The sequence below is a fragment of the Pelobates fuscus genome, chromosome 1 (genome assembly GCF_036172605.1).
Source record: "Pelobates fuscus isolate aPelFus1 chromosome 1, aPelFus1.pri, whole genome shotgun sequence".
NCBI classification, from domain to species: domain Eukaryota; kingdom Metazoa; phylum Chordata; class Amphibia; order Anura; family Pelobatidae; genus Pelobates; species Pelobates fuscus.
The window spans coordinates 240,500,687-240,526,947 of record NC_086317.1 but is presented as its reverse complement, the minus strand read 5'-3'; the positions used below and the strand labels follow the sequence as shown (position 1 = coordinate 240,526,947).

General features: G+C 39.8%; 1 protein-coding gene across 2 annotated transcripts; it reads right to left on the bottom strand.

Annotated features, from left to right (window-relative positions):
- Positions 1–3,700: 3,700 nt before the first annotated feature.
- AK2 (adenylate kinase 2) lies at positions 3,701–25,339 on the bottom strand. 2 transcript variants are annotated; one of them, XM_063455831.1, is made up of 7 exons: positions 25,154–25,337; positions 15,736–15,861; positions 15,300–15,410; positions 13,711–13,805; positions 13,434–13,506; positions 5,243–5,438; positions 3,701–4,286 (listed from the first exon to the last, which is right to left on the bottom strand). In XM_063455831.1, exons 1-7 carry the CDS (start codon positions 25,250–25,252, stop codon positions 4,279–4,281), a joined length of 708 nt encoding a protein of 235 aa, XP_063311901.1. In that variant the 5' UTR covers positions 25,253–25,337; the 3' UTR covers positions 3,701–4,278. The 2 variants fall into 2 exon arrangements, with proteins under 2 accessions (XP_063311901.1, XP_063311894.1); XM_063455824.1 differs by lacking the exon at positions 3,701–4,286 and having other exon boundaries at positions 4,642–5,438; positions 25,154–25,339.
- Positions 25,340–26,261: the final 922 nt, after the last annotated feature.

Genomic DNA, 26,261 nt, shown 5'->3' with positions numbered 1-26,261 from the left:
CTGTGCTTGGAGATAATTGGATTAGATCAGTACAGTTCCTGATCCAATTATCTCCCAGACACAGAGGAGGGATTATCTGATTTTGCATGGGAATGTCCTGGACCTGAGATTCAATGTAATTGTTTCTACTGTGGTTTACTCTCAGGTCCGGGAAGGAGTTCCTCTTGCATGGGGACATGCATATAAGGCCAGTTGTGGCTGCCATTAAAGTATTCCAGCTTGTACTTCCAGAACTATGTATCGTCATGTTACTGGGAGGGGAAAGGGCTAATCACTGTTCCAGCTTGGAAGATTTAGCAGGGAAACTCCTTGTAAGGACTAGAGCTCCCAGGACGGTGTGTCGTCCAGTGCCTGGAGGTTGCTAGAGCGAGTTCCCCATTCGGCTCCTGGATGGAGCGGTTCCAGGGCCCCAGTCAAGCCACGCCGACTGAGGGCAGAAGTGCTGCAGTTTGTCGCATGTTCCAGCTAGGAAGCGGTCCTTTGGTGGAGGTACCCAGGCAGGCGTACAGGGAGCTTCGCCACAGTTAGGTATTAGGATCCTAAATTGCGAAATTAAGCGAATGCCATTGGTCCGAATTGCCGAAGCAGACATTTTTTTTTTACTTACCCAAATTTCCGAACTGAATTTTTGCCCATGCGCATCCCTAGTAGGTGTGTAAAGCAGGATAGTGCCACTGAGGTCTGGGGTACTAATTCAGGCAAATATATGGAGTAACCGTGTATAGCACATCTGTGGTAAATTGGATTAATAACTGTGTCCAATATTGCCTGACAAACACACTCTTTTAATGCTTAAAAAGATAGCAACACTGGTTTACTATCCCTTTTTCTATTCTATCCTGCTTATGTAGAATTCCCTAGGAAAATATTGACTTCCAAATGTTGTAAAAGAAAACCCACATAATTAGTAATACGATAATGTCCCATTAAAAAGACTACTGTGACACTGCTGGTTACATTGCTCTACCTGCAGCAGTGTACCCACTGCAATAGTTGGCAGGTAGGTTTACACCATCTTCAAGGTACTGTGGACTGAGAAGATTAATGTCCACAGAATCATGATTGCAAATACCATATAATTCAGAGTTAATCTTACTTTAGACCAGGGGTGGGCAATCTGCGTCCCTCCAGATGTTTTGGACTACATCTCCCATAATGCTCTTAGGGTCATAATGCTAGCTAAGCATCAAGGGAGATGTAGTCCAAAACATCTGGAGGGCCGCAGATTGCCCACCCCTGCTCTAGACCAAAGTGCCCAAAATGTAGCTCTCCTACAACCTCCATGATGCTTTGTCATTGTAAATGCATTCTGAAGGCATGCAGAGCATCAAGGGAGTTGTAGTTCAACATCTGGGGGATCTAACATTTGGGCACGTCTCACCTTTGTTAAAAGTGACATTGTAAGGGCCATAACAAATACAGCTCATTGTAGTGTCTATTGTGCTACTAGGCAGCAGGTTGCTTTCCTAGTTCTGGTTTAATCTGCTTTCAAAACTGGAGGCTCCTCAAAGCACCCGCAGCCTGGCCAAACTTGTTACATTGCTACTGTATAAAATCCACTATTATTGTCAACTTTCTTTAAAGGACCACTATAGTGCCAGGAAAACAAACTCTTCCCTGGCACTATTGTGTTAATAGGTCCCTCCCTCCATCATGGCCTCCCTCCCGCCAGGCTCTAGGGGGAGGAAGGGGTTAAAGGCTTACCTTTCTCCAGCGCCGGGCTACCTCGGTGCTGGGGACTCTCCTCCCTCTTCCGCCGCATGTGCGCGTATTCAGTCAGTCCATAGGAAAGCATTCTCAATGCTTTCCTATGGACGCTGGCATTTTCTCACTGTGAAAATCAGCAAGAAGCGCCTCTAGCGGCTGTCAATGAGACAGCCACTAGAGGCTGGATTAACCCTAATTTAAACAGAACAGTTTCTATGAAACTGCTATGCTTACAGCAAGCAGGGTTAACCCTAGATGGACCTGGCACTCAGACCACTTAATTGAGCTTAAAGGACCACTCTAGGCACCCAGACCACTTCAGCTTAATGAAGTGGTCTGGGTGCCAGGTCCTTCTAGGGTTAACCCATTTTTTTCATAAACCTAGCAGTTTCAGAGAAACTGCTGTTTGTGAATGGGTTAAGCCTTCCCCTATTTCCTCTAGTGGCTGTCTCATTGACAGCTGCTAGAGGCGCTTGCGTGATTCTCACTGTGAAAATCACAGTGAGAGCACGCAAGCGTCCATAGGAAAGCATTACGAATGCTTTCCTATGTGACCGGCTGAATGCGGGCGCAGCTCTTGCCGCGCGTGCGCATTCAGCCGACGGGGAGGAGAAGAGGAGGATAGCTCCCTGAAAAAGGTAAGTTTTAAACACTTTCCCCTTTCCAGAGCCGGGCGGGAGGGGGTCCCTGAGGGTGGGGGCACCTTCAGGGCACTCTAGTGCCAGTTAAACAAGTGTTTTCCTGGCACTAGAGTGGTCCTTTAAGTGGTCTGGGTGCCTATAGTGGCACCCTAATGATTGGACCAGATGAGTCTTTAGGGACCAAAGTTTTGGCCCCACTGCTCACAATTATTTCACTCAGAATTGGTTTAACCCCTTAAGGACCAAACTTCTGGAATAAAAGGGAATCATGACATGTCACACATGTCATGTGTCCTTAAGGGGTTAAGAACATGCCCACATCCTACCAGCACCATAACTATTTCAATGGCATGTAGTCGTTCAAAATCCCTTTAACTGAGCTATAATACAGCAGAGTTTTTACACACACATTTGTGTTGCAATAATGCTGTCAGCATTAAAAAGGCAAAGTTTTAATTATATAAAGCTTATAACTCCTGTCTTTTCCCAGGAGTTACACTAAACTCAAATATAAAGGAACACTCCAATCACCATAATCACAACAGGCCACTGGGATGTTTTTAGTGTCAGCTGTCTAAAAACACTGACAGATACTGCCACATCACACCTTCTCATTAGCTGCTGGATACCTATAATCTATAATAGTATATATACACACACACACACACACACACACACAGTAAAAAAAAAAAAAAAAAAAGTCAAGCATAGAACAGACTTAAGTGTAGAGACTTTGAAATAGAGCACGGTATGAAGAGCCTAGCTGGAAGTATCTCTATGCATCTATACCTTTGTACACTACTGATAAACTTATGTATTTATTGACTCATTAAGATCAATGAGAATTGCTTACATGCACAATAATCAGCTTGTGGCTTCTCCACTTAAGGGAAGAATATCACTCAAGTAGATGAAAGAACGTCACAGGGAGAGACAGACCTGGCTTAGCCAAGTATTCAATTTCTTGGTTGAAAAAATAAATAAATGGAGGACCTCCTCTCGGGCATAAAAGTATCACGTTTGATGAAGAATGGAATAACTTGGTTCACAATCATATAGTTAGAAAAGTGGTAGGCAACCTTTTGCACCTCAGATGTTATAAACTACATCACTCATAATGCTCTTTATATGCCATAATGCTGGGAAAGCATCAGAGCAAATGTAGTCCACAACATCTGGAGTACCAAAAAGTTGCCTAGCATATCCAAGACTGATTAAACAGGCAAGAGAACCACCCCCCTCCCCCCCCCAAAAAAAAAAACCACAGACACATCTAGTGAAATTACAGACAAGAAAGTGTGAACTGTGCATACATAGAATAGTAAATAAATAAACAGACACTACACAAGAGACACTTGCAGACCTTTTATTGCACTGGTAAAAATGTAAGGCACTGTAATATTTAGGAATTGGTAGAAAGATTTAATTACCCGAACCCCAGCAAGGGTCAGAAATCTAAAGAGTGTACATTTTATTCCTAGGTCCACTCAACATGATATTCATTTTTTGATTATTCCAACGTCAAATTAAAAAACCCACCACTGGTATGCAGGATCATCCTTGATTTGCTTCTGTCTAAAGACAAATTTACACGTTTGTGATGGACAGATCTTATCTTGCCATTAGTGACAGCGCTTTATTCACAGTGTACGTCAAAAAGGCCATGCAAATAGGTTTTTCCTCCCAGAACATAAGTAGAAGTGCATACTGCCTTTGTGTTAAAATCGTATAAAAAAAAAGATTTTTGCAATGAGCTGACATTTTCATAAAACAGGAGATAGCAAGACTATCTCAGTGGCAATGGTGGGGTTGGGTGCAAGATGGATCAGGTACAAAAACAGCATCCCAGGTCAACAGCCAGTGCAGGCCTTAAAACACATTGGGCACATCTTTGGGCCTGCAGATAGCACAGTTCTGGAAAGGCTGGGAATCAGTGTGCTGAAATGAACAAAAGGAAAACGAATGAATGATGTGAAATAAGTTTTTTTCCTCTATCGCTTTCAAATAAATATATGAATAATTATACACACATATACTGATTTACCACTAACTCTAAAAAAGGTCATATTTACATAGGCAAATGTCCAAAATAAGGTATTTTTATAATACGAATCCTAAGTTTACCACTAGAAATTAACTGCATATTTGAAGGTTTATAAAATACGAGAACAGGCACGTCAGTCATTCACTCATGTTCCATGAGTGCTTATCTAAGCGTTTAATGAAAATTGACATGCTCAAAAAGTTTATAAAAACAGATTGTAACTGCAATAATAAGCGACAGGAATCAACATTTGTGGTTGCCATTGTTTTTATTAAGTCAGGACAGTGGTTGCTTCCATAGGAAATACAGATTGCAATACAGCAAGATTCCAGTAATTTGCTACTACGTAGTGTCTGTGTTAAAGAATCAGAATTAGACAAGAGACTCTTAGATAGTAGGTAGGACAGAGAGCCCCTGCTGTTCTCTATGCATCAGCTTACAGGGAAACTCATGTGAAGTTGGAGCTCACAGTGTTCAATGAATTCCCAATTAAAAGGAGCATCTCAGCTCAAGGAAGTCTCTCTGGTTCAAAGTTACTTGCAAGTTTCCTTGGATTGAATAACATTGGAAAGGGTAGCTTAATCAGCTGAAAACAAATCTTTCCAAAGTATATACTTAAGGGGAACCGTGGCAAGTTATTTCCCCAATGATGCGCCAAATTTCCTAAATCTTGTACGCAAATCGTTTCAAAATTTAAATTCTTACAAATTTCCATCTATAGGCATAACATGTCCTCTGATGCTAGACCAATACGTGGTGTTGTGTAGGCGCCCATCAGCAAACTGACTAAAGTTCTAATCTTCTGCACTTTATGGACTTAAATTTCATATAAAAATAACACTATCTTTACACTGAGCTCTGGAGAATGCTGCCAGGATACTAGCGAACACGACATCCGGGGACTGAGCAGCATCCACTGCTGTGTGGATCCCATGGCGTTGGTAATATGACACCAATGGAGAGGTCATTGTGTGGTAGGCCTCCAGCCGAGATTTCAGTGTAACTTCATTATCATCAGATCGTCGTATAAGAGGTTCACCAGTTACCTAGAAGGAAATTTAAGAATTGGTCAAAGTCATCGACATACAAACAGAAGAGTATTCAGGCCTTGGAACTTTCATGCATCACAAGAATACTTAATATTTCTTCTCTTTGAAGGACTTTTATTGGACAAGAATATTTTAAATTGGATAAACTGAGCTGACAGCATTTCTGAATTGCAATGTTAAAGCCAGTCTGCCTTTTTTTGTAGTGTGTGTCTACTCTATTAAAAAAAAGGGACAGTCCCGGCACTGTAACAACTTAAAATAGTTATGCTGCCAGGAGATCCCTGGTGCTGGCTCACCTTCAGGGGTTAAAAAGACCAAAACAAAGTCTGTGTTCCAATGCCGAATCTCCTGCCTCTGACCTTAAGTTTTCTCAAAATCTTTAAACCGGAAGGCTCTTGCAGAATCTAGCCCCGGCGCTGCAGCTCTCTCAGCCAAACCGTGAACGGTTGAACCCCTGAAGATGAGCCAGAACCAGGGAACTCCTGGCAGCATAACAAAGTTAAAACCTTTTTCAAGCCAGTTTTTTTATGAATGGGAAGTCACAGATCTCCTGCCAGATACTTCAAGAGCCTTTCTGCTGAAAGATTGAGAAAACAGAAGGACAGCGAGGCAATGAGATTCAGAGCTGGGACACATACTTTGGGGTTAAACTGTTCAATGGTGGAGGAGGCAGAGGGAGCTATAGGGTCAGGAATACAGCTTTCTATTCCTGGCACTATAGTATCCCTTTAAGGTGAGCCTGCACCACGGACCGCCTGGCACCATAATTTCATTTTGATGAGGTTGTGATGGAGCCCAGAGTTAGTTTAACATATAATCCCCTTGATAACAGCCTCAAGTCAGTAACAAAACAAGTCATGTTTTGACTAATTTGTAGGGTTGGTAAAGACCTTACTGGCAACTAATGAATGTTTAGTGCATCACTTAAGCATAAAAAAAAAAAAACGCTGCACCAACACTGGCACCGCTCAACAAAGGCCACCCGGAAAGCAACCTAGCCCATATCCCAGCTGACGCTCAGCTCCACCATATGCATGTAACTGGAACTACGTGCCTGACGAAACACAAATGGCCTTCTCTTTTCCACCGTGACGAGAAAGCCTTCCACCGACACAAAACCCACCACGACTTGTACCGACACACCGGGTACTACATAACATCAAACCTATGATTAAACACAGAAAGTGCTCGACAACTCCCCACTTGACGAAAGTCCCTCGGGCAGGTTCACGAACCAAAAAGTCCCTAGAACTTAAACTAATGGGTTTGTCTAACCCAATCCATAGGGGGACCCCTACACAACAACCCCCCTACCACAGGATAAACTAAGAAGGACAGAGAAACCAACATTAAACATGCACCAACACGAGGAACTCTCTACGTAACACGCATAGGCTGTCAAAACCGTACATGTCCAACCTTAAAACGATTGAGATGCCGCAAGCATCTATATACGGTCTCTGTTACCCAAAAGAACGGACCTGCATGTCTCGTATTTGAACTGTGACTCCGGGCCCTGCGTGAGCAACTTTTTTTCCCCCCATCCTTGATTTACCAGATTATATGAAAATAATCTTATGTTTAACAATGCAAATACATACAATAAAAATTATATTTACAAACCCCCCACCCCCCATAAACGCTGCACATATGACTAAGGTCGAAACTTTGCTTTTTTTTTGTCCTTTTTGATCTCCAATAAATATATTTTTTTGCCTTCACCCTACGGTGTGACGCCTGTGGACCTCTATTTCTTGTTGTTCCTGGTGGGCTGCGGACACATAGCACTCCCCTTCCTGCCCGTCCGTCACTCCATGTTGAGTGGCCAGTGTCTGACAGGAAGTGATCTCAGTGGGGGTGTTAAAAAAATAAAATAAATATTCACACATAGCTCCATTTTGGCATTTTTGTTAAATAAATCATGACAGTGTAATATACCATGTCTTGTTTATCTGAGGTTGTATTTGACTAATATTAATCAGCTAAGCAACAGATGATTGTTATGCCCAGATATGTAAAACCATAGAATTCATAGGAGGGTGTACTTTTTCCCCAAATGACTATACGAAAGAGCCACTGTTTCTACCTCAGACTATTTGCCATGACTGCTTCTTACTCTTAACTAAATTGATATGTATCCATATGATATTTAAGTATACACATATAGGCCTTAAGAGTTAACTACAGCTAGATTCCCCTTTGGGTAATAGGCAAGATAGAGAGAAAAATATAATATAATATAATATATATATACACACACACACACACACACACACACACACATACACACACACACATACACACACACACATACACACAACCAAACGATTCTGCACTCCAGCTATCCCTTGAAGTATTGCCTGGTGCGCGACTGCACAATGGATAGATGAATGAAAAAAGCCAGCACTCTGGGTCTTGTAAATAAAAACTGAGGTTTTATTCCAACCGTCAACGTTTCAGTTCTTAATGGACTTTCTTCAGGACAAACATTTTTAAGAACTGAAACGTTGACTGTTGGAATAAAACCTGAGAAATCTTTATTTACAAGACCCAGAGTGATGTGATGTGAATATATACACATACACTTTTTTAAATAGGCAATTCAGGTACTGGTGTTCCTATATTTATCTTTGTTTTGGATTACCTATTTGTATACATAACACATTAAATATGAATACAATTATCTATGGGGAAAGAATAATTTCTACACAAGTGTGACTAATCAAAAATAACTCAAATAGATTCACTAATGAGCCTTTATTGTTGAAATGCCCAATATGTTTAGGATTTAATTTAATGTTTAGACATAATAAAACAAATATTAAGAAGTGAACTATAGTTTTAAAGCCTTTAAAAAAAAAGTTTGGCTGTTAGAGATCAGAGATAGAATAGTAAAAAAAAAAAAATAGAAAAAAAAAAAAACGGACAAATAAATCCAGAGTTAATTTCAATATGAAGTTTTTCACACATTTAATTTAACCATTTTATCAGCAACCTTGGTCAAACCTGCTAGTTACATTTAACAGGTTACGTTTAAAAAAAAACCAAAAAAAAAACAACAACCCACTCTAATCCCAGTTGACTGACAAATTCAAAATGTAAATGTTGTGTGAGACCCTACTGGTCGACAGTTACTAGTAGGTATGGAAATTACAAAATGTAAATAGCTTCCTTTCTCAAAAACGGCACTGACATCATTTGCAGGGACAGCATCTATGCCCTACAACAGGGGTAGGCAACCTTTTAGCAGCACTGTGCCGATATAGGATTGTGATGTCCTGTAGCGTGCCGGTCCTATTCTTTTTATAAATCGAGGTGGGTGTGCTGCCGTATTCTGCTTGTGTTTGTACTGTAATTGCTTTGTATCATTGTATTTGTGCGTATATATGCAGGGCTGTCTTTAATAATGACTGGACCCTGGGCAAAGCATTTGCTTAGGGCCCCCTGGACCTTGTCCCCCCCTTCCCAGGCATGCAATCACGTCCTACACCTCAACACAGTGGTGGACCTAAAGTAGAGAGGTGCAAGAATTCTTGGCGGTCTCCCTGTTGCACGGGTGATTAAAATCTGTCGTGCAACTCCAGAAATGCATTGACAGCTGGGGCTCTACCATTTACTCATGTTTGCAGGTCTGTATTTAGCACTAAGCAGTTTTTGTGTGTTTTTGTGGAATATGTTTGTATGTGGTGTTGGCGTGATTGCAAGCACACACACACACACACAGAGACATACTGACATACACACAGACATGCTGTCATACAAACATGCTTACACACACACACACACACAGATATATTGACACAGATATACTGACACATAAATAGACATGCTGACATACAAACATATTGACACACACACAGATATACTGACACACACACAGATATACTGACACACACAGACATACTGACACACACAGACATACTGACACACACAGACATACTGACACATACACATGCTGACACACAAACATACTGACACACACAGATATGACACACACAGATATGACACACACAGATATGACACACACACACACTGACAGACATACTGACACAGACATACACTTTAAAACTCACCCTCCAGTTTCCTACCTTTCCTGTTGGTGGCTGAAGGCGTTGGGAGTTGGGGTCTAGAGCTCTTGGCCAGCCCCCCTCCAATCTGCCTACTCTTTCCTGCGCGCTCCTCTCTTTGTGGGAGGAAGTGATGCGTGGCCGTCACTTACTCCCAGCCTGCTGCCGAAAAGCAAGGGGCCCGCTCGCGCTGTTAAAGCACCTCAGCGTGTGCCGGGTCCCTGCTGACCTTTGTGCATGGGCCACCCGGTGGGCCTCCTTAGTGTGCAGATTACCAGCCAGAGGGTTAGAAATAGTTGAGGCCAGCAGGGCTCACGGTGCAGCTGCCCAGTTTGCCCCGCGTTAAAGAAGGCCCTGCGTATATGAGCTATTATATTGTTTATGTTCATGAGTAGTTTATGGTATTGTGTATGATACATATGAATGTAAGCTGTGTATGGGTGCTGCTTGTGGTATTGTGTGTGTGTGGATGGATATGTGAAAGTGTGCGTTTGGTAGTGTGTGTGGGGGCTGTTTGGGGTATTGCATGTGGGGTTGTGTGCATGTATGTGGATTGTTAGTGGTGTTTCGTTTGTGTGGATTGTGTGTATGTTTGTGTGTGGGCTGTCCGTATTATTTGTATGAGGGGAGGATTATTCTGCATTTCTGTGTATATCTAGCAGTGTGGGTGGCTTCCCTGGGTTCCAGTAGGGACTAGTCCGGCCAGGTACATGTCAAGGACAGGAGCTGCAACAGCAACTGCGAGCTGCTCTACTGCAGTGTGGCTTCCTATTGACAAGTGCTGGGAGGAAGTGATCTGAGATCACTACCTCTACATGCTGCAATGCATAAATTGAGGATTGTCCTTCACCACCTTTTCGGATTAGCAGATATCTGAAGTTTTACTGGGACTCCTGATAGGCCAGAGCCTGTTTGACTCTAGCAGCCTTGAGTGCCGTGCAAAGACACCTCGAGTGCCGTGCATGGCACTAGTGCCGTAGGTTGCCTACCCCTGCCCTACAATCATTTCATTACATAAAGGGATGTTAATGCTTAGACTGTTATTGGAACATTCAGAATGTAAAGACATTAAATGGATACCTTGTTCCCATCACTAAAGTCCAAGATCGAACAATGTGGAAGTTCACTGATGCAATCTGAGTTTCAGTAAAGAGACGTAAAGAAAGGCAGTTCTTATTTTGTCACAGTGGTGACAATGGATGCATAGCATTTTCATTTGCAGGTGTTGCAAACATGACTGCAAGTTCACAAGCACGCAGCCCAAGTCATCCCATGTAGCTACCTACCAGGGCTGTGGAGTCGGAGTCGAGGTCGGAGGAAATTTTGGGTACCTGGAGTCGGAGCATTGTTTGCCGACTCCTACTCATACTAAATTTAGATTGGAATTAAAAAAAGCAAGTTTAAATGTCCCAATTCACAAAAAGTTAGAATTAATTACTTCTCTACTGTAAAAATAAAGACCAATGAATGCAGTGCCTCACGTAACCGCAAAACGAACACGTTAAGTGACCGTGAAGAACCATGCTTTTCATGTGCTTCACTATATGGCATGCAACGCACAATTAGGAGCGGCAATACTTATATTTTCCATAGTGTTGTGTTCTGCTGTTACAGGGAACGCAGCGCCCATGGGTAACCTAGCCTCTTAATGATAAGGGATTAAGTAAATATGTTTTTTGCAGGACTAGAGACACTTGTATAAGTGAAGGAAATGGAGGATCAATAGTTCAAGACTGAAGCTGTAAACCATTTGAAAAAATGCTGTCATTCAGCCAAGGCTAAGGCCAGAATAGTTACTGCAATGCCACCCACCCAAGTCAGTGTCGAAAGATTATTTTCAGCCCTAAAAATAATAAAGTCTGACTTAAGAGCTTCTATGAAAGAGGATCTGGCAGAGGCAATTCTCTTCCTTAGAGCTCTACATTGAATTGATTTGCATTTGCTAAGCCTATAACTACATTTCAAGATTAATATAAACCCTTTCTAGGTTTTACAGATTTTGTTTTTGGTTCATATAGATAAGCTTTGATTTTGTTCTAAAACAACCAAATAACGTGGTTTGTATTTTTGAACTGGTAAAGTTCCTGATGTTTATGCCTGCTGCTACTATCCAGCCACTTGATTGATTAATAAAAACATTTTTATAAAACTTTGTTGTTTTCATTGTGTTTGCCTTTTGCATATTAATACAGAGGAGTCGGAAAGTCAGAGTCGGAGGTACAAAAAGCTGAGGAGTCGGAATCGGAACATCTATCTACCGACTCCACAGCACTGCTACCTACCAACATCTATCAGTCTCTCCTCTCCAAGACCCTATGCACTTTTCATGCACATGCTCTGAACCTCTATTTACATCTGAAAACTAAAAGATGTAGATGAGAGGAAGCTTTTCAAAATAACCAAGTGTGGATGGCAAGAGGAGTTGTCATTCACATCACCGTTCAAAAGAAGATTATTATAAAAAAATAAAATTCAACACCTGCACAAAATACAATTCTGAGAAAAATTGGATCGGATAATCACACGTTGTCAAGGTATTTATATCGGCAGACATTTTGTGCTATGATAGAAATACAAAGTGTATATTCTGAAGTCATTGCTAAACAGTCCAGACTCCATTTTGTATCTTCACGTTAACAAAGAGACACAAAATTTCTATCCTTTCTCTAAAACTGACTGCTTTGCCCGAGCTGAATGGAATGTGTAATATAAACAAACCAAGTGATAAGAGACTGTCTAAATGCTAATGGAATATAAATAAAATCTATTCCCAGACATAGGTGACAGAGGATTAAATAATTAAATTTTACTTTCGATATTGTACAAGATTCTCATTGTAGTCTAAGTTGAAACTTGGTTCACAAACTGTCATATTAGGAATTATTACAGAAAATGGAGACGCATAGTCTGAAGAAATTTCAGAAAGACCCTTTGAAGTGAAAGGATATTTAAAGTTATAGCCACTATATAGATAACGTAAGTGACGTCAAAATAGCCACCAGGAAAAGTTAACTCTTTCCTGGATAGGTATGTTTAGTGGGACAAGACTGCCATCTTGAGTCCAAATACTAAAATAGATACATGAAAAGAAACCACACCCCTGGTCTGCTATTGGTTCTCACTTAGAGGAATTTTCCCTTTAAAAAGTTAAGACAAGGGAAGAGAAAAAGACATTACAACACTCTCGGGATTCAAGATTGAGGAGAGCGATCCAGGCAGAATCGGGCGATCAGAGTAACCAAGAAACTCTTACACTCCATGCAGAGAAAGAGACCCATGACAAACAAGCTACCTGAGAATATCTGATGAGAAAATCTAGTTTCTAGTAGCATGATATATGACTGGATAAAAGCACGATTAGATTTCGGTATTTAGAAATCTTATTAATGAGAAATACATTATTACACTTTTTACTCTGCAGGTAAAAACGATGATTTTGTATTTATGTGACATATCACGTTAGAATATCGACATTTATCCAGCTGTATTGATTTGATCTAAAATAAGATAAAATATCTGTTAGACAAATTAATTAAATATTAGCTTATAGAACATAGTAAGATTTCTCATTGGATGCAAGGAAATGATTAATGACTGACTCTTTAAATATTATTTTTATTTAAAATTACATACCTTTTTAGCACTGTTCTGGTAGTCTTGTAGTGGATGTTTCCTCTCTTCCACCTTTTCCTCTATTTAATAAAATCCACTTATTCTTTTTGTCCAATGATTTTACTTTGGTTTAATGTTTTCTCGTATACATGGAAACAATGTCAGGCTGACTTTGCATTTATGCCAAGAATTCTCAAATATATACACTCTTTTCGATCTGCCTCAGTCATTCAGTGAATTAATATAATGGCTCACAAAAACAAAACTATGATAAAGGGATTCTGTTAAAGACAGATTATTAGGTTACACTTACATCATCCTTCATGGGCTCTTTGGGTGGGTTGAATTCTTCATGGTATGAGCGCCCACTTGCTTGGTGTATTAGTCTAAAGCATGAAAAAAAGAGGGAAGAATGTGTGGTGGTGTGTTAAAGCTGATAAAATGTTTGCAGATTTAAACAAAAGGGTAAGTGGGAGAATGGGGTGGAGAGGGGGCACAACATTGCACTCAAACTAACAGAGGGAAGAAGGAAGGAAAAAAAAAAAAAAAGGGGGGGGGGGAAATGTCTGCTGAAAGCAGGCTACAGTTACCTCCCACAAATTCTGCGAACAAGAAGAGAGTCTTCCACACTGAATTCAATAACCGAATCTAGCTTTTCCTGACGCTTGTCCAGAAGTTCATCAAGCTAAAAAGGAAAAATAATAAAATATCACATTTACAATTTGCATGTTATTAGCACTTTTGGTACAAAAATCGGGCATTTCTCTGTCAAGTTTGACTTTGGTTTATGAGCCAATCAAAAACATAATTACAAAGGATGAAAGTAGAGTGTCAAAGTTCAATAAACATGTAGAACTAGTTAAGGTTATACAAAGAAGAAGAGGGCAAAGAGTGAATGAAAAGGAAGAGGGAGAAGCGACAGCACATCTTACTACAACCTATTATCTTATAGTGCTTTAACCCTTATCAGCAAGTAAGGCAAGACCTTGGCCACATACTGTAGGAAAGAGGAACATCCAAGCACTCTCCCTCAAACATTTACTAGCCAAGCATGTGCAATGGACCCTTCAAATCTCTGACTGAATTGTAGCATTAGCCATTGCCAAGCATGTGGTGTAGGTCCTGAATGCCTATGAGAATAGAGCAGGTGCTGTAAGGAGACTGTACTGGATTTGGATTAAAGGTTAGGTATAGGATTTCGTTCACTTTTTGAAATGTATTTTTTTTTTTTTTTTTTTAAAAGGGGAGAGGAACAGATCACATTATAAAAAACATTTTCAAATTAGAATGGTCTGCACATATACATTTAGCATGCATGGAAAGGTGCATAGAATTGTGCTCCATGGACCGCTGGTCCTATCCTGTGACAATTTGTATACACACACACAATAGGAGGGGTTCCCACAGATTGCTCTATTGTTGGGGAATTCTTTCAGAGACTGACCTCATATGCTATGGTTGAGGTCGCCACAGGGCTTCCAGACTGAAATACCCTGGAGGGAACAACAACAGTACCACCAATGAAATGTGGGGGCAACTTTCCCTCTATATGGTATGATTTTGAATGCCAAAGACATTTCGCATAAAATATTCCCAGGGTGGTGGGGCCTTCTACTCCCCACATATACCCTGAATTTCGCCTTTGACAACCAGCATACAGGGATTATATGCTTCATCCCCAAATTACTACCAGTATTCTGCTGATTAAAAACAGCAGGAGTTGTGAAGGGATGTGGGTTGGCAGAGCATTTATAAGTAAGGCAGCATTGTGGATTTGTGCAGGGCCTCTACTAGCTCAGCACTCACGGGCCTGAACACATATCTGTGAATGCAATAGATATAAAGAAAATGTTTATTTTTGAGAGGTGTTTGTGTGGGAGAGGGGACCAAGAAGTTCAAACATTGCAAAAAGTCAGTTAAGGAGTTATTTGATATTAAATCGGTTTTATTATTGGTTTTCAAGTTTTGATTTAAAATTCGTGATACATACATACAAAAAAATTTTTTTTAAGTATATTACAATGTAAATCAAGTTGATTTAAATAAAAAGCACTCTCCAGTTAATACATCAATGTTTTAATTGCGGGTAGAGGTAACATATTGCAAAGAGCTGCGCAATATGTTGTTGCTTTATAAGTAAATCAATGAAAGTCATATTATAGATTGAGTATGTTCTTACCATTTCTGCCTGCTTTACAGTGCGAGGAAAGCCATCCAGAAGGAAACCCTTTTTACATGGAGGAGTATCCAGATTATTCTCAATTAACTCCACCACCATCTCATCACTGACCTGGTGAAAGAAAACACCAGAGACTAGAACATTAAAGAGTCACTAGGCACCATTGCAAAAATTATGTTACAGAGCGTACAGTGCACTCCGTCTCTCTTTCTAGACAAGCCAATGACTGACTTGAAAAATTATAAGACTGGCCAGAGGAACAGCGATGCCAAAGAAGGATGTGGAAAGACATCCCTCCCTCTGACCTACAGAGAGCCTAAATCACATTATTTAATAATTACAAAAAACAAAGTAAATTAAATTGCAGGGTCCCTTTCTGCATGTTATGTCCTACTAATATATTCATACACTGGGTCAGTAACTCAAGTGCACTTACCAGTTTCCCTGCATCCATGGTGGCCTTAAGACGTTTACCGAGTTCTGAGCCAGAAGCCACCATGGCCCGCAGCATATCACCGGTGGCAAGGTGGCACACGCAGTACTTTTCTGCCAACTTTGGAGCCTGAGAAAAGAATAGAAATATGTATTTAAAGTAGAGAGCAAAAAGAAGGAGGGAGTGGAGGATGCAATATCTGGTGTTACAAGAATGGAATACTAAAGAAAAAATATTACTAAAATAAAACAAAACTTTTAATGGTAGTCATAATGCCTAAAAAGTCTCTTAAAACAGAAGAGACAAACTACAACATACAACCAATAGTACTATATACTTCTATACAAAACATAAAATATAAAATTAAAATAGCAGAGGCTGGTCCAATCTGCAGGTAAGATGGTAGGTGCCCCTAATAAGTGTAATGTATATCACTCAGTGGTATGTCAATTGGACAGTTTGGTAACATAATGTCAACAAGCAAAAGGATTGTTAGTAAGTGCTGAGTAGTCAACCTGAATAGCTCTGTCTGTGCTTTGGCATGTATGCAACACAATAGCCTCAGGCATGTAGCCACACAATGTAACAAAAGTAGCTGGCAGTTAAAGGAACACTATAGTCACCTAAATTACTTTAGCTAAATAAAGCAGTTGTAGTGTATAGATCATTCCCCTGCAATTTCACTGCTCAATTCACTGTCATTTAGGAGTTAAATCACTTTGTTTCTGTTTATGCAGCCCTAGCCACACCTCCCCTGGCTATGATTGACAGAGCCTGCATGAAAAAAAAACAAAAAAAAACTGGTTTCACTTTCAAACAGATGTAATTTACCTTAAATAATTGTATTTCAATCTCTAAATTGAACTTTAATCACATACAGGAGGCTCTTGCAGGGTCTAGCAAGCTAATAAAGCAGGGGATAAGAAAATCTTAATTAAACAGAACTTGCAATAAAGAAAGCCTAAATAAGGCTCTCTTTACAGGAAGTGTTTATGGAAGGTTGTGCAAGTCACATGCAGGGAGGTGTGACTAGGGTTCATAAACAAAGGGATTTAACTCCTAAATGGCAGAGGATTGAGCAGTGAGGCTGCAGGGGCATGTTCTATACACCAAAACTGCTTCATCAAGTTAAAGTTGTTCAGGTGACTATAATCTCCCTTTAATGTGGTTAGATGTATTAAAATATCTGATGTGGGAGGTAAAGTTGAAAAAACCCTGCAGTTTTATCAGGTATAGAGCAGGATAGGGTGAAAAAAAAAATAGGGGGGGGGGGGGGGGGGGGGGTGGAAGAATAGTAGCTGTCCCTATAGTGCCTTGGAGGGCACCCCTTACCCCTAGAATCACCCTAGCCTGTATTTCAATAGAACAACCAGCTTTAAAATTAAATTAAATGAAAATCCTTGATGTAGGTAATAAAGAAAATAAGTAAAATTAGATGCCAAAACCGAAACCAATAGAGTAATTGCTTCTAAAAGCCTGAAGATACTGCAGACAGATGGTATGGACACAGCAATGCCCCAGAGCCCCTATGTGTATTTAAAGTAATATCTAGCCCATAAAAATTCAAACCTCATACTGTTACAGAAATTAAAGAAATTCCACAAAGACACATGAATACATTAAAATGTACCACACTTGTTACCTTGGCATTATTTAATTAATAGTGATCTGAAACCAAAAGGCAAAATTAGATAATTATGTAAACACTTGATACACCATAACCACTGTAGAGGTTATAGTGCCAGGAGTGCTCTGACACCACCCAATATCAGTAATAGTTTGACTTACCTGGGATCCATCTACTAGGCGTCACTTCACACCTCCAAAATACCCTTCAGCGAGCCTTGAGCTGTCTGTGCTAAGCTTGTGGTACAGGGCTTAGTTCATTAACTGAGTGTGATCAACTGACACTCAGACAATGAGCTATCCCTGAACTAACCATGGCTACAGAAAGTGAAGTTTTCCCATCCCCGCTCTCCTCTGGATAATGCATTATTGAGGTACGGTCCTTGTGCCCAGACTCCAAGCTTGCTCTGGGAGGTTATTCCATATTGTGTCTAGCTAGAGTCTCACAGATTTTTTTCTAAGAAATACACATGCAGGTGTGAGAAGACTCAGGATAACCCCCACCAAGCATGTCCCCCACCACAGTTGTCTGCATGCCACTGGTCTGCACAAACACCAATCACAAGCAGTATATATGAATAGGAAAGGTCTAATTAAAACCAATTTTCTTAGAACATTGTTTTTTCGGTTGGAGTCAACCTTTGAGCTATGACTCCATGTAACCAGCCAACATAAAAAGGCATACTCTATTGATAAAGTACCAAGGCTTTGTAATAATAAAATACCAACAGAAACATACATTATTTTTTCTTAAAATTGGTAACCGTTGCCAACTCACAGTTAACTCAACCGCACATAATATGCATTTAATAAACTAAAACTTGATAATGATTATAAAATAACTACATTGATGCAAATACAATAATGATAATGCTACTACGCTCAACCACTACTGTAACTTGTGTCAATCATTTTCCAGCAGTTGACAACACCCTGAAGAACATCTCTAACCCTGGATGGGTTAGTAAAATGCACACATCGCTACATACTTACTAAGAACAATAATACACGTGCCCTGATTTTTTTTTGTGGCAGAATAGATTTTAACGGAACACTATAATGTCAGTTATACAAAAATGTGTTCCTAACACTATAATGTTGAACAAACAAAATAGAGTCCCGATGCCCCCCATATCACTCTGTAAACATTAAATATACCATTTCTACTAGGGATCTACCGATATTTTTTTTGAAAATCCACACCAACTGAGGAAGCCAGCTCCTGGCGAAACGCGTTTTGGTTTATAGAACTATTTGTTATGTTATTTTGATTCAATTGAATCTTTTATTATTTTTATGTTACTTTTCATTTTATTTTATTGAATAAATTTCTTCCTGATTCATTGGATACTGACCCATTTGCATCTTTACCTATCTTTTGGAAGTGGAAGATACAAGGAAAGGGTAGTGGATCCCCTTTAAAGATCCCGAGGCGTATACCACTAGAGCCAGGTGACCCTTTGGCTCTATATTTGTGAGTTCAAAATTTATATGCGTTCTTCACTCTATTACTCTTTTATATTACATATGTCTGCACTATGATTTGGTTGTCTGTCATTTGCAGGCTATAATACAGTGTCATCCATATACCGTATATACTCGAGTATAAGCCGAGTTTTTCAGCACATTTTTTGTGCTGAAAAACCCCAACTCTGCTTATACTCGAGTCAATTGTCTGTATTATGGCAATTTGCATTGCCATACTACAGACTGGGGGCTGTGGGGGCTGCAGAGAGATGTTACTTACCTTTCCTGCAGCTCCTGTCAGCTCTCTCCTCCTCCGCCGGTCCGTTCAGCTCTTCTGTCAGCTCACAGTGTAAATCTCGCGAGATTTACACTGGGAGCTGACCGAGGTGCTGAACGGACCGGCGGAGGAGGAGAGAGCTGACAGGAGCTGCAGGAAAGGTAAGTAACATCTCTCTGCAGCCCACACAGCCCCCTCCTACACAGTGCCCATCCACTGGACCACCAGGGAAGGAGAGCCCCCCTCCCTGGCCAGCTAGCAAGCAGGGAGGGGGGGGGGCGAAAAAAATTTATATATATTAATAATAATAAAAAAAATTAAAATAAAAAATAATAAAATAAAAAATAAAAAAATGTAATGAAGCAAAAAAAATATTATTAAAAAATAAAAATGCCCACCCCCCACCAAGGCTCTGCATCACACTCTGCATTACACACACACACACACACACAGCATTCTCATACACACACACTTCATACACACAGCATTCTCATACACACACACAGCATTCTCATACACACACACTGCATTCTCATACACACACACTGCATTCATTATAGACACTGCATTCATTATAGACACTGCATTCATTATAGACACACACTAAATATTCAATTAATATAATTTTTTAAGGATCTAATTTTATTTAGAAATTTACCAGCAGCTGCTGCATTTCCCACCCTAGTCTTATACTCGAGTCAATAAGTTTTCCCAGTTTTTTGGGGTAAAATTAGGGGCCTCGGCTTATACGGTACATCTGTACAGGTATTTCAGGGCTCCATTTATTTTCTATCTTTTTGTCTGTGATTTGTGAAGGTTAAGGGAATCCTTTACTTAAGTGTAGAGCCTGATCTCACCTTTCTGGTGGAGTGTGCACTTTGTTTTTGTTTGCATACAGTATATTTGTGTAGTGTGTAAAATTAATGCAGTGTGTTTGTGTGTGTATATACAAACTGCAAAGTGTGTGTATATAATGAATGCAGAGTGTGTGTTTGTGTAGTGTGTTTATAGTGAATGCAGGGTGTATATAATGCAGTGTGTGTGTTTCTGTAGGTATGCAAGTGGAGGGAGGAGGCATTTTTATTCATTTAAATTATTTTTTAATTATAATTATTTTAATTAATATTTTTAGTCCCCCCCTCCCTGCATGTTACCTGGCCAGGGAGGGGGAATATATCATTCCCTGGTGGTCCAGTGGCATGGAAAGTACAGTGGGGGTCCGCAGCAAGCGCTTACTTACCTTCCCAGCAGCTCCCCAGTGTAAATCTCGTGGCCTGTGTGCCGCGCGGAGCGTTGCCACGGTACCTCGTAGCAACGCTTTGACGGCCGCAGGATTCGCAAGATTTACACAGGGAGCTGCTGGGAAGGTAAGCAAGCGCTTCCTGCAGATCCCCCCAGGATCGCAAGGCTTGTCATGGGCCTGGCGGTCCTGGTATGTATTATAGGCATCTATTGGCCGATACCGATATTGCCAAAAATACAGAATATCGACCAATAATCGTTCAATCCCTGATTTCTACCACGTTGTGCTGATCTCACAGTAGCTGGCTCCACTTCCATAACGGAGGTAATCAATCGTAATGATTTCAGCCAATCCAGTGCTTTCCAATAGGAAAACATTGGAAAGCCATTGTGCGTGCGTGACAAGATGCAGCACCTATTAGCATTGCCACATAGAGAAATATTTGATCAATGCATTTCTATTGCGAACCTGCAGTGCCTCCATTAAGCCTGCAGTGACATAATATTCACAACAGAACAACTACTTAAACTGTAGCAATTCTGGGGACTATAGACTAGAGCACAGTTTATTTTTCCCCATGAAGTATTAAATTATATTCCTTTTATTCTACGCCCAAATGAATCGATCCGTCGGATTTACCTGTGGAATCTTACTCGTTTGGGCATAGATTAAATGTTGATTCAACAAAACAAAAAAAAAAAAACAACAAGTAAAATAAGGCGCTGTGAATAATTTAAAAGTGAAATTTGTTACAAAAAAAAAAAAAAGCAGGAAGCAGCACTAATTAAATGTAAAATAGCTCCAAAATACACTCTGTATAAAAGTAGGATAGAAAAAAAGTTCATACGTGTGTGTGTGTGTGTGTGTGTGTATTCATATACATAAAATGCAAAACAGGTCATAAAACTGCAAACTCAAATACAATATATAAATATATAATGTATCTTAACCCCTTAGGGACCGGACTGTTTTTGCGATGATGTACATTTGCGACCAGGCATCTTTTTTACACTTTTGTGGTGTTTGTGTTTAGCTGTAGTTTTCCGATCTCTCATTTACTGTTCCCATACAAATTATATATTGGTTTTTCAGGACAAAAAGGGGCTTTCTTTACATACCATTATTTATATAATCTCATGTAATTTAATTTAAAAAATAAAATGAAAAAATTTGAAAAATTGAAAAAAAATACATGTTTTTTTACTTTTATGTGAAAAATCTTTTACACATCTACAAAAGCGAATGAAAAAAACTGCTTAATAGATTCAAAATGTTGTCCTGAGTTTAAAAATACCCAGTGTTTACATGCTTTTTGCATGTTATAGGGCTATAAGTACAAGTAGGATATTGCGGTTTTAAAACATACATTTTTAAAATGTATCAATAGTGACATTGTAACCCTATTATCTGTCATAAATCTATGAATACCACCCCACATGTACATATTTTTTTTTAAAGTAGACAACCCAAGGTATTCAATATGGGGTGTGTCCAGACTTTTTTAGTAGCCACTTAGTCGCAAACACTGGCCAAAGTTAGCGTTCATATTTGTATTGTGTGTGAAAAAAGTAAAAAACTAAATTGAACGCTAATTTGTGACCAGTAATTTGTGGCCAGTGTTTGTGACTAAGTGGTTACTAAAAAAGACTGGACATACACCATTTGCAATACATTGGGTTGTCTTCTTTTGCAAATGGTATGCCATCATGGGGGTAATTCTCATTCCTCGGCTACCATACGCTCTCAAAGGCAATGTAACCAACCTGGCCATTTTCAATGTAAAAATATTTGACCCATATATTTGACCCTGTAACTTTCAAAAACGCTATAAAACCTGTACATGGGGGGGTACTGTTATACTCAGGAGACTTCGCTGAACACAAATATTAGTGTTTCAAAACTGGAAAATGTATCACAACAATTATATCATCAGTAAAAGTGCTGTTTGTGTGTGAAAAAAAAGTCACTTTCACTGACAATATCATCGCTGTGATATGATTTACTGTTTTGAATCACTAATATTTGTGTTCAGCGAAGTCTCCCGAGTAAAACAATACCCCCCATGTACAGGTTTTAGGGTGTCGTAGAACGTTACAGGGTAAAATACAGTGATAGCAAATTAAATTCTCTGGACTTTCGGCCTGGGTTGGCAGGCAGGTCCCTTAAATTGCAATCAATAAAATAACTTAATTATGTAAAAATATTACATAAATACGCACGTAGAATTTAAATATATATGCATATTTATATATTTTAAGTCTACGTGTATATTTATATAATTATTTATGTAATTTTGTATATGGACATATGTATAGTTCGTATTCTTTTTATTTATATATACACATAGATATATATACAATTTCATTCTAAGTGTATTTTGATATAAATATATATATTAATATCAAAATACAGTTAGAATAAAATTTCATATAGATATTTTTTTAATTTTTATTATTATTTTTACATTTTTTTAATTTAATTTAAGTTACTGATTTGTATTTTATAATATATATATATATATATATATATATACACACACACACACACACACACACGTGTGTAATTTAATAAGTATTTTTATATTAATATATGTACATATTAATATAAAAATACACTTAGTATGATATATAGACGTATAATATACGTCTATATATCATACATACATATAATTATTATTTTTATTTATTAACTTTAACCTTTATTTTTTTTAATGATTTTACACTAGCAGGGAGACTGCCTGTCAGCACAGACAGTCCCCCTGCAGGCAGACACATGGACACCTATTGTGACCATGTGGTCGCCCTGTTGAGCGATCACATGGCCCCAGGGGTCCTAATCGGGGCCGACGGCGATCGGGCAAGTAACTAAGACCGTTAGGACGGTTCAGGACCGTCAGCAACGCAAAAATGACGATGACGGTCCTGAACCGTCCTCGGTCCTTAAGGGGTTAAATTTAAAAAAAAAAAAAAAAAAAAAAAAAAAAAAGGGAAGAAGAGCACTTACATAAATAACTTGAAAAGGGAAATATATCCTCCGAAATATTGGTTATATCAGGCCAAAAGAGGAAAAGGGAAGGGAAAACGGAAAAAAATTATAGTGTAAAATCTGTGGATGCACGTTTTCAGACGCATGCTGTCAGGACGCACTGAAGGAAGCTTGCATCCCCTGAAAGAACTGCACAGAGTTCCGGTGCCCGAAAAAGACCGCAAGTGCTAGCCAGCGTGTCAGGAGGGTCTGAGGACTGGTTCTACAGAGAATGAGATCGTGATTTTAAAGTTTTCTACTGTTGCCAATAAAAGTTTTGAACTACATCCAGCTGCTGTCATGTCTGTGATATTGTGGTCCTGCATCTTGAAATATATGGGCTCTCTGAGAGCAGACTTTTACTGCTCCGTGCTTGTGAGTTGATTGGTTTACTATTTTATATTTCTGTGCTTGATCCACAGATTTACTACAGTGGGACCTCTGTTTACAAAAGCCTTGGTTAACATAATTTTCGGTTTACAAATGAAAATCCATTGAATATAATGCCTCGGTTTACAAAGAAATTTTGCAATACAAAAGCAAGTCCGCCTAGGATGCATTGTACCTGGGAGGTTTATAGCACTGCCCCCTGCATGCTGGAGCCTGTGGGTAGCACGTGGCGTCGAGTGTGGAGATGTTGGAGCGGCTTTAGCATTGAGTTTTGGAGCCATTCTGGAAATTGTTTTCAGTTGTTTTTGGTGCATTTCTCAAGCTGTGGAAAGGTAGGGAGCTGAGCTTCGTCGTTTGCATGCCTTTTATTGTGTGTTCTGCATTGTGGGTTGGTTTCCATGCTAGCTCATTTTGACTTTTTTTCTGACCTCCAGAACAGATTAATTGGTTTTCAATGCATTCCTATGGGAAACCGCGTTTCAGTTTACAAATTTTTCGCAATAAGAAGAGTCCCGGAGAACGCATTCAATTCGTAAACCGAGGTCCAACTGTATATTTTTTTTCCTGTTTCACTTCCCTTTTCTGGCCTGATATATCCAATATTTGGGAGGATATATTCCCCTTTTCACGTTATTTATGTAAGTGCTCTTTTTTATACATTGTATCACTTAGGCACCTTTTTTGATAGATTTAAGAAACATTATATATAGTGTATTTGGGTTTGCATTTTTATATGACCTTATTTGCACTTTATGTATATGAATACACATACACAGATTTATATATGAATCACTATCCTTAAAGGCACAGCACACTTTTTTCTATCCTAAATGTTGATTCGATTATACCAATTAAGGGAAAAAAAAAAAAAAAGCGCCCAACCTTAATTGCAACATAATTACCCAAGCAAAACATTTCCAATCATTAAACAAGTATTCAGACGCGTCCTTTATACTACTTCCTTCAAAGAACTATTTTGTGCAGGTTCTAAATGAAGCAATCATCATGGAATTTAAACATTGAGCTCCTTCTAGTTTATCAACGTTTTGAACTACGACCCACATTCATAACTGATCTATATAAATAATTTAAGGGCGTGTGGTGATCGTATAGGGAAGTATTCTGGAGCAAGGTTCTAAAATTGGAACGATCAGTGACTGCTTCATCTTTAACACTTTGTCTCAGAATTAGGCTCTGGAGACAGGTGACCAATCCCGGTGCGCGACGTCAGAAAGCAATTCCACGCCGCGCGGCTCCATTCTAAGGTGCTAGTTCTGACAGACAGCATCTCCCGTGACATTCTATTCGGTGTGATAAACACCGTGCTTATTCTCATGCGCGTTAAAACTTAACCGTAAGTCACCCACGACTCGCACGTGTTTGTCGCTTTTTACCTGGGTTCCCTTGCCGGCTCCGGGAGGGCCCAGCAGGATAGCCCGGATTCCCTCCCTCACGGATCCCCGTCCCTGTTCCGCCGTGTCCCTGGGAGACATGATTAGCTTTACCGGCAGCGGCCACGAGATAGGTACGGCGAGAAGGTGTCAAACGTTCCTTCACTGTGGTTGGACGGGAGGCACGTCCGTCAGCAAACCCAATTTAGCCAAGAGACTCCCCATTGGATAATATTTTGATAGTGGGCGGTCCCCGGAGAGCGGGAAGCGGAAGAGGGATCCGGTGTCGGAGAGTGACATTGGGAGCGCCGAACCAATGACAGGCGGGACGGCCTCCCTTCACAACGGAAACACGTGGTGCGTGCCAACAGGGGCTATTCACTAAACAAAGATACTCCAATTTATATGCCAGCATTCCTCACACGGAATAACATGGACACACCGGATTTCAAGGCATCGCTCGCTAAACTGAGAATTATTATGATTTATAATTCAAGTAACAAAGTTTAGACCAACATTGTTGAGTTGAAAAGAAAAAAAAAAGCAACTCAGTTGTTTTAAACTAAAATTTGCCCTTTGATTTTAGTTCGCTATAATAATGTATGCTAGAAAAGCTACAATTTCTGGGGAAATTGCATGAAGTGTTCTTGCCTCCACCAGTAGTTTACAACTGGAGTGGGCGGAGTAACTTATTATTTATTTATATAGCACATTTAACCCCTTGAGGACGCTAGACGGTTCAGGACCGTCATCGGCATTTTTCCCTTGCCGACCGACGACGGTCCTGAACCGTCCTAAATTTAAAATGTACTTACCCGATCGCCGTCGTTCCCCCGGCGGCGATCGCGGTGCTCCCGTTGTGGGGAGACTGCCTGCAGCCCAGACAGTCTCCCCATGGCGGTTTAGGACCCCTGGGGCCATGTGATCGCCCAACAGGGCGACCACATGGTCACAATAGGTGTCCTAGTCTCTGCCTGCAGGGAGACTGTCTGTGCTGACAGGCAGTCTCCCTGCAACTGTAAAAATCATAAAAAAATTTAAAGTGAAAGTTAATAAAAAAAAAAAATATTATTATATATGTGTATATATATGATATATAGACATATATTAT